At 38.2% G+C, this 10,280-nt stretch overlaps 1 protein-coding gene across 1 annotated transcript in view; it reads right to left on the reverse strand.

Moving 5' to 3' along the window:
• The window catches only part of grm7 (glutamate metabotropic receptor 7), an 88,867-nt gene extending 78,980 nt beyond the window's left edge, over nucleotides 1-9,887 (reverse strand). The window contains exon 1 of the mRNA XM_030776568.1: nucleotides 9,665-9,887. Coding sequence (XP_030632428.1) covers nucleotides 9,665-9,776 — 112 coding nt within the window. The 5' untranslated portion in view covers nucleotides 9,777-9,887. The remainder of the gene's footprint in view (nucleotides 1-9,664) is intronic.
• Between the last annotated feature and the right edge of the window lie 393 nt (nucleotides 9,888-10,280).

A 10,280-nucleotide genomic window follows, 5' to 3' on the forward strand; every position in this document is an offset into this window, starting at 1 on the left:
GCATCCTGGGTCACCAATTCATTGCTGCTGTTTTCTCTGCTTGAGCAGCTTCTGTTGTTAGTTGAACTAGACTAATGCTACGGTGGGAAATCAGTGGTCTTTCCTTCTCTTACCACTCAGTGGCAAGGGAAGGGACTGTCAAATTTCAGTTACTATGTTGAGTGGAACACTAATGATTTATTATTCATGAAATTTCATTCTAATCTGACACCATCTTCAAAATCTCAGACTGACCCTTGTAATTTTGCCAATTGTTAATAAAATGTGTTTTGGGCACCACTCAGATTTCATCAAACATCTTATTGCTGACTTTCACACCTCAACAATGTTACATTTGGCATAAACAAAAATAATTAGAGTTGATGTCTTCACAAATGTACAGTTACCCTTAACCAACACTTCCAAATTTCCTGTTACTTCCTATAGGCATCTAGCGTACACTGGACTTTCATCACTGGTTTGCACTTAAAACAAAATTTCATCACATAAGAAAAAGCCGGTTGGTACTACAACTGAAACCTAGTTGGAACTGGGAACTGAGGAATGGTGGAACATGTGTGGAATAGATTTAGATTTGTAACTATTCCATCAAAATGTTACCCACCTTGCTAAATAAAATCAACTATGCCCAGTTATGTTCAAACATAACAAATGATCATGTTCAGTTTTTGTATTTTATTGCATTGTGTGTAATAATTTAAGTCATCATACTAGGTGCTGTTTCAAAAAAAAAAAAAGAAAGAAAAAGAAAAAAAAAAAAAAACACTTCATGTTTGTGTTTGAATGGCTGATATTTGTAAACCTCAAGAGGCGAGTAATTGAATCCTACCTGGTAATGTGGTTGTGTTTATTAATGCATATCTTAGGCATTTGTTCCAGGGCTTGTTTAAGAAGAAAGTATATAAAATAAAGCCGTGTATGGCTTTTAGTTAGCATTGAACTGCATTTACACTGTCATATCTGCAACTCATGAGTGTTGTGTAGTTGCACACATTTGTCTACAAAAGAGTAGTGTGATGCACTGTATTTTATAACAAAACCATTATTTGTATCACTGCAGCAAGTACATTCATCTTCACAGAAGGTGATATAATTCATTCCTGTTCCAGCAGCAAATATTATTATTTTCTAATTGCTAATATGTAGCCTACTGTCTTTTTTTTTTTAACATTGCAATTTTTTGCCCCTACAGATTGGTTCAAATACTAGTCTCCATTCACAGAGAGCAGCAGAATGAATTCAGAAATAAGTAATGTGTGTGAATCTACCCAGCAACTCAAGACATTCATAGCACAAAAGAATATAATTACTCATACAAGGTTCATTTAACTAGAGTCATATGTGAAAAAAACATAGTAATCAACAGTCTGTAACAAACAGCTATATCGGTCTATCATGCATAGAGAGGCAGTGTTTTGAATGACTTCGATTCAACTTTAATTGAATGAAATGTCTTATATGGTATTATGAGATAGACATAGAAATTGAAAGACATTTGTCTTCTTTTAATACTTTATTTCTCATGTTACTGAACAACCAAAATGCAATCCAGCCAACTGAATCACGTACATGGCTTAAGAGTTTGCTCTTTTTCAAACACTTCTTTCAAACACTGTCATGGTTAGCACTGAACAAAATAAACTTATGTCACGTGCACCACTGGATGTACCACATATGAGTCACATGTCTGTCGATGCCCATGTTACAAACACACAGTGTAAACTTGACCCTCTCAAGTGCTGCTACATAAAGCCATAGTTTTCACGTTGTATTTTTTTCTTTTTGATTTTACTGGATGGACAACTCTTTTTATGTGCTGCATGGATTGACAAGCTTTCCTATTTTTAACCTGATTTCCTCATGTTGTCTATGTTCTAAGCATCCTATTTTGTTAAGAGGAGCTAGACAAGTATTTTGGTAAATGCAGTACACACTGGTATATGACCAATGGTGATAAGTACTCCCTCTTGCTACATTTGTTGCATGCAAAAATTATTTATGTGGGAAAACACCACTACATCAGCTTTTAGTTTTGAGCTGCAATGTAAGAATAGTTACCTCATGGCTCTAATGTCTTCACCACCAAAAAATGTAGAAGATAAGCTTTCATAACACCAAAATGAACTGTGTGAATATTGCACAGAGAGAGAGAGAGAAAGAGAGATAAAATTGCAACTGTCAAAGAGCCTGATAGGGAAAAAACCTGCAAGGTCCTGGTCCCTAAGCATGCCGCACACCTTTTATTGAAGAATTGTTAAATTATTTAAACACATAGGAGAGGACAGTAAGGATTTTGCACTTGTCAACATGGAGCCTGGAGGCTCTTCACTGTGGAGGCCTTCTTGCAGTCCGTCCATCTCTTCTCACTGTCTATCTGCAGCCCTCAGATTCTGAGCCATAACTGACAGAAGCCAGGAAAACCAATAAATCTCATGCCATTTCAATAACTTTAGCAGTATTCTCAAAGGACATATGATGTTGAGCCCGTCTGCCTGTCCGGGTTTCTCAGTCTTGTTGTTCTACTCCTTCACATTCTCAGGTAACATCTGTCTTTTTTTTTTCTTTTTTTTTGTCTTCAAACTCAACTGTGATTAAAAAGTATGTGAATCAAATCTTCTGCTTCTCCATCTAGAGTGTACCATCTCTCAGAGACATTTGAACACATTGATCAAAAATGATAACCAGTCTTCCTGTGAAGTCAGTCAGTTTGAGAACACTGGTAGATGTATGTGGGTGATTCTGAGAGTCTCACATGACAACATCAACATGAAAATGTGGGAAAGCTTTATTAAGCTGTAAACAAAGTGCTTAAAATAGATGTGGGAGGCAGATAATAGCCAGAACAGTCCTTTTTTTTCTGTCTTGATAATGGTCAGAGCATTTTTCCCTATGTGCATATGTGTGTTGTGTTGAGGTTTCTTGCTCATTAAGTAACAATTAAGATTACAACGAGGAGATAACTCAAACAACAATGTCTATTGATTGATGCCGAAGCTCTGATTACATTCCCCCTTTTTGGGCAAAGGTCAGCTCAGATCCATTTAACCTAACATTATCTAGACTCATTTCAGACATCAGACACTGCACAGTTCCACTGACAAATATAACTCTTTTGCTCACATAGGGTTTTTTTTTTTGTGGCTACAAGGCAATTCAGAGATGCCGATGTATTAGCTCTCTTATGAAGGAAAAGTGGCACAATATTCCCTGTGTGTCTAAATGTAAGCCACCGGCAGCGATGGTGAGGGGGAAGGTTATAAAGGGAAATGAATAATGTAGTAGAGGGAGGTATTGCCATGTGCAAAACCCCATGGCGAATATGTTGATGTGGTACTCACCACTGAAAAGGAAGCTGGAGACAACTTAATCACAGCTTTGCCTGTTTGGCATTAGATTCCACAAGGCATTCAATTGTTACCTGAGTTCAATCCCTGGGTGCATGAGTGACTCACTAATAGCCTTCTGCCCCTAGTTTAATAGGATATTAGCAGAGAGGAGAACAATCAATACATTAGATAGTGCTGACAAGCACTGCAATCAGGAATCATGAAATTCACATCTTATGATTCACGTCTTATTCATTGGCATGTCCCATATGTTAAAGCTTGCATATCAGGTGTCGAATATTCTAAGCTGCTAGAGTCCTTGGGAAACAAATATTCTAAACCCACTATGAGGAGAAGAGTCATTTGTTTGGATGAGAAAGAACTGTGGAGTTAAAGTTATGGCTCTGCACACAAAGTGACATTAATTGTAGGAATTATTAAAATGAAGAAATGATATCTTTCAATTGCTGTCTGCATAATAATATCTCCAAGAGATGTACTTATACAGACCAGTGTCACAGACATTGATGTAGCACTCACATTAATTATTGATTTGAGAGCTGAACATTTGAGAGGTTACTTAGGGGTAGTAAGTTCTTTCACTTTAGCACAGGCACATATCTGACGGAATTCTGTAAAATGTGAATTTGTTATGATAGGTCTTTCCCGCAAGGGAGTGGATAATGGCTGCTTCACATTTATCACCTGAAGATAAGATCTCTGACAGCTTCCTCTACATCGAACAGACCAGCTGCCAGAGGAGCCGAACTCAGTCAGCAAGGATTTATACTGTAACATTCACAAAATCATTAGTAATACGATTTTGCTCAAGGTCTGAAATTTATGCAGCACAAAGTCAGAAAGCACAAAATCCCTTCAGGTCTCTTGATCTTGTTGGAATGTCCTTATTGTTCTAGTGTTCTATTTCTATTTTTGTCTGCTACAACTGAAGGGACTGTACCATTACAGTGCGTCCTCCCCCTCCCCCCGGAAAGCCTTTTGTACTGTGTAATCCATCAAAAGGTGTGGCATATGAAAGTGTGACTACTTACTGTCACATCAGAATTTCCTTGTAGCATTCTTTGCCTTTTAAAAGGTCTATGGTATGGCACAACCTGTTATAAAATTTGTCGTTTTCCTCTTTAGTTACATGATTTGTACCATACTTAATTCTTCAAGTAAAAACAGTGCAATCTGTTATCCCACAGCTTATTATGATGAACATCATCTTTACTGTATTTTTACTTAAAAAGAAAAAATATTGAGAATAAATCAAAACAATTTACAACATCAATAAACCAGACTGTTCAAAATCGGTCTGAGTGCCCCTCAATCATGTTTTTTTTTTTTTTTTTTTTTTTTTTTTTATAAAGAATAACCTGACAAAGGATATCATTGAGCATGACTCTGTGTGCCTCCAAAAAGGAGACCAGCAGGTTCAACAAACAAAATGAAACGTCTGTCACAATGATTAATCGAGTATCTGTAATGCTATAACGGGATTGTCATCCCTTTATATTGATTGATGAATTATCCAATACCCATCAAGCAAACAGCTCTCGTGTCATCTGGAGTTTCCGCTATGCTTTGTCTTGTAATACAGCCATGTGAATTCTTGATTAAAACATTGCCTTCGACATTACTGTGGGTCAATTCCACAGGTTTGCATCTCACACCAGTGAGCCGGATCTCACTGGGAGTAAGAACTATGATGGGTTTCATTTTGGTCTCACTCTCCCTTACCGAAGAAAAAACAGATTCACTGACTCACAGTGAAGGAACAAAATGTTTTTCCTACTTACCCGAGAGGAAAAATTGCCTTTCCGATCAGGTTCAACTAAACTCACTGGACAGTGTTATGATAAAATCTGAATCAAATCCTCCATTTAATTTTCTGCGTATGTTCCTAAAATGCTGATTTCAGCCAGCAAGACTGAAAGGAGCTACCTAGAAAAAGTCAGGGTTAACTCACAGTTTTAGGAAATCATTTTTCGTTTTTATGTTGGACAGCTTCTTACTGTCAAGTGATCAATTACAGACATCTCCTAGACTCTCATCTGCTTTCACCTAACTCGAGATATTCAGTAAGATGATAAATCTAACCAGTACAGATATGACCTGAGAGTGCTTGATCAGTCTTAAGAACAGCAAAGCTTCTTACAACAGTGAAATTATCATAGTATATGCATATCATCCTCACTTCTCTCCCCACTTGCCCTTTGCTTAGTTTTGTGCATGAATATATGAGCTCAGCCATTTCAATTTGGTTGTTCTGACGACTCAACAAATACCCACAACCACAACATGATCTCTTGAAATTTTAATGAGTGATTAGAATTCACATGAAGACAAGTCGCTGAAATATTAATGATGGCCAAACTTGAAATATGTACTTGCCCTTGGGATGTCATTAAGAGCTTTTTTTGGGGGGGATTCTTACACAATATCAAAACTTGGTTGCTACAAAGAACAGAGTTATGAAAAAAGCAAACCAATGGGGTAAAATAGAAAGTTGTATCGCTATGTGAATCATTTGATTACGCAACAGTTTGGATATTCTGCAGGTACACATAAAAAATAAATAAATGTTTGTGTAAATAAGGGATAAAAAGTATACTAAAAGCAGGTTGTTCCACAAAGTAGTGGTTCTTGAGTTAATTTTATAATTAATGTTGTACTTGATATGTAACACTAACAGTGTACGTTCTACATGTAATTCATAGTTTGTTCCAGAGTCATGTGACCTGTGACACAGAAAGTAATCATAGTATGCTGCTCTGAGTAAGACCACCAGTGAAAATAAAATAACAAAAAAAAAAAAAAAAAATATAAAATATATATATATAAATTTTTTAAAGTAATTTATAAAAATGTTGGGCATCCATTATTTTCATTCCCATGGCTAGAGAAAGTCTTAGTGGCTAAGATGATGGAACATCAGCCAGGGTCATCATCAGTGGTCAAAAACATATACTCATCAGTCATAATGGTTGTGTATTAGCTATAGTCTCAAGGTGAAATAAACAAGCAACTCTGAATCAGTTTACTGGAAAAACCACCCTTGAGTGTAAGCAGGTGGTTTCACTGAGAATAGCCAAGCCATGACTTCAGAGATGAAGGCAGTGGCGGATTTAGGTATGGGTGACATGAGCAGCCGCCCAGAGCGGTGTCTTGCCGTGGGCGGCATGGGACACCCACACAAAAAAATTCGGAATGGTGACATTTACGCGATCTGTTTTCTATCACTCATTTGCACATCACACCAATGATATCATGACACTGTGTGGGTCAATTAACCTTGTCAGAGTGAACATCCTAATTCTAGTTTGTGAGCTAAGCAGGCTACTGCCTGGGAAGGTCTCCCACTCGGAAGTACGAGATGGGGAGGGGCCAGGGGTAGGCTGACCTCAGGTCTCCCCACAGGAAACCTGAGGTAGAGGGAGCAGGGCAATCTATGAAATAGCACACCTCTAACTTTGTACAGTACTAATGCAATTAGTAAAATCAATCACACTACGAAATGCTACCAAATAAACCAAAATTCATTCATAATAATGGGGTGGGGGTGGGTCGCCCAGGGCACCACCGGGGCACCACACAAGCTAGAGCTGCTACTGGATGAGGGTACCACAGGTGGGTTACCGTGCATATTCTTCACACTGCACCTAAAAATGTATATTTGTGCAAAGTGGTGCAAAGATAATAAGTGGTGATCTACAGAGTCACATGGAGAAATGTCACATGATCAGATGTGTCATATTTCACCCTGTTCTCAGCAGCAGCTGAGTACATGTGGAGCATGGCAAAGACACCTACAGGCCCAAATGTTGCGTCCTGTGGTGAGAGGTGTTATAACAAGGGGTGTATTTTCCTGGCCTGGTTTAGATTTGCTCAACCCCTCAGAGAGCAAGACAGAGGTCAGTAAATCTGAAGCTATTTTGGCTATCCTGAGTGATGCGTTTCATCCCATCATAGGGCATTTCTCTACTGATGTGATTATATCCGTGTGTGTGTGTGTGTGTGTGTGTGTGTGTGTGTGTGTGTGTGTGTGTGCATGTATGTGTGCGAGAGCCCTTTGGCTGAACTCTCTGAGATTGTTGACCTGGTCAGTTGTCACACCCGACTAATTGTGATGATGGAATGCTGTTCAATCATGAGCAGTGTGCTCTTCAGTACAATAGAACTTTCAGAACAGAAAGAGCACTGTGTCCCATATCTGTACTTATAAACTTAGTGAGACAGCTGGGGATCATCATTTTTGTGTGCAGTTATCAAATGGGCAAATGAGGATCCAAACAACTGACACTTTTTTCTCTCTTTTTTTTTCAAAATTTTCATGGCTTAATGAATTTCTTAATAAACACACTTCTATTGAATGAGCCAACAAAACCAGCTCCAACCTCCAGCAACCACAGCAGAGATGATAAACACAAAACCCTGGAAGCAGTACAGAGATGAAAATATGACAAAGCAAAGTGTGGCAGGGCTATATATCACAAGCAATGACTCAATGACAATTAACTACAGTCCAAAATCCCTAAAATAGTTAAGTATAAATGGTGAAATTGAAACACTCAAACAGTTACAACATTCAGAGTCTTCCAGGAACATACAGGGTCACAACCTAGATAGTCTTTAAGACTAGTATAAAGCCATCAGGAAATTTATATTCTTTTTTTTTTCAGCTCAGCACTACAAAAACCAAGCACAGATGTGCTTCAGAACTATCAGAACCTCGGGTGACAATGAAATACGGGCCAAAGTTCAATTTCTTCTCATTTCATGAAGATTCTAAGACTAGATCTCACCAGGGAACCTCTTATTCAGGACAGGAGAAGGAAATATCTCAAGGCCTTTCTAACTTCACTCTTCCCTCTACAGCCCTTCAGGTGTTTCATCACCCACAGTCTTGCTCCTTTATCCACAATATCTTCTCTATGCCGCAGCTCAAAGCTACTCTTTACTGTAATAGACTTTCTGCGTAGGACTCCAACAAAATACAGGATAAAAATAAAACGATATCCCTTGGGTTTCAAGGTCCACACAAGGATGGGGTTTTAGAAAAAGTGTTCTTTTTACTGTTAGGAAGATAAATCAGAGTAATGGGAATGTAGAACTGCTAAGGTAACCAATAGAGCTATTTCCCACTTTCCAGTTAAACAGAAGTGAGTTGGCCTAATTAACCAAACATGCTGAGCATTGTAAGGCAGACTCAGAAACTGCTTGTGAACTAACACCCTGACAGATCATTATGAAGAAGAATCGTACAGCATTACCGAAGCCATCTAGTTACATTTGTGAATAAAGATTTCATTCATATTTGAACTATAATAAATCTTGCAACCTTGCTGCTGATAAAAATATATTGTCTTACATATAACATGCCTGTTAAAGGCTGTACAACTGAAAGAAAGGAATAAGTAGACCTATGACTACGCACTAGTCCAAGCTAAATGATAGTTAAGTATTGGTATGACGAGGAAGCATTGCCAAAGAGCCCTCAGCTAAAATGGAATATGATGAGAAAGATCACCATTCACTTTGTAAAAATGCTCAGATTTACACAGCCAGATTTCAGCAGAGTGTACTGCTAGAGATGCTCCTGAAGGTTATTAAATCATTATGTAGTACAGTTTGCTACGATGCTTGGAGTACATAAGATTTCCCATAATATTAGTCCACATTTTCATATATTATGCATTCCATAATTTGCCAATAGGCCATGTACATACAAAATAATTATCTGTTTTGTTTGTTTCTTTTTAGTCTCCCTGCAAAATTAATATCCAATCTGTTTACTTGTGCTTTGTCAAAATTGTTTGTCTGGTGTTGTGACATGAACTAGATACTTTATGATAGTACGTCATTACGTACTGTCCTTGTCTCTGCCAAGGCTTAGAATCAAATTTATCCCTGAAAGGTACAAGTCAAGCGGCATTAACTGGCATTTTTCAGTAATGAGAGCGAGTGGGTTAGAATTAATCTCCTGCTCTCTGAAGATTTTCCAGCACTCCAGTTTGTCTGACATTTGAATGATTGCTTACATTGTATCTTACACAGAAGCCTTTGGGAGAGAACACATCTTCTTTATTTACTCATATGAAGGACACTTGAAATCGCCAGTGCATTCATATTTTTGACAAAGACTTTTCAGAATAATGTGGTGTCTTACAATTGGCTAATTATTTACCATAGTCACAGCCTGTTTGGGACAAAATAATAGTGAGAGTACAGAAACAAACCAGATGATGAATGATAGTCATTATTTGGGGGGGGGGGGTTGGAAAAATAATGAACAAGGAGGTATCAGTGTTGTGCACTAAGCCAGTATGACTCACCTGCTTCCCTGGATAGCTGCATGAAGGCCTCGACACCCTTCTCTCCATAGCTACCCTCTGATGCCACCGTTGAAACGTAGTTCCAGCCCATGGCCTTGACAATGTCCACCATGGCCTGAGCTTGGAATGAGTCAGGAGGAACAACACGAGAGAAGAAGTCATAGCGTCGGTCATCACTCAACTCTGGAGCCGTAGAGGCATAACTGATCTGAGGGATCTGCAACAAAACCAAAATGTGATGTGTTGGTGAGATGACAACAGCTTGTATGTGTGTGTGTGTGTGTGTGTGTGTTGGGGGGGGGGCACTTACATGCATGCACACACTTTGTATCACAGAAATCTTCAATACTGTTCTAATAAAAAAGTAAACAGAGATTTTCTAGTCTAGCATTTCAAATACATTACAAAGTAACTCAATTATCGAAAAGCTCTTGTTCTGAATTAGGGGCTTTATCTGCTCATTTTCTCAAAAGGATAATTATATCAGAAATAGACATTTATTCCAGTAGGCCAAAATCTTAGCCCTGGAGGGCTTTGAGATGTATTTTGACCAGACATATTTGATCAACTCTCAATCAAAGTGCTTCAGTTGATCCTCTCTGTACATTGTCAGAAG

The sequence above is a fragment of the Chanos chanos genome, chromosome 6 (assembly GCF_902362185.1).
Source record: "Chanos chanos chromosome 6, fChaCha1.1, whole genome shotgun sequence".
Classification (NCBI taxonomy): domain Eukaryota; kingdom Metazoa; phylum Chordata; class Actinopteri; order Gonorynchiformes; family Chanidae; genus Chanos; species Chanos chanos.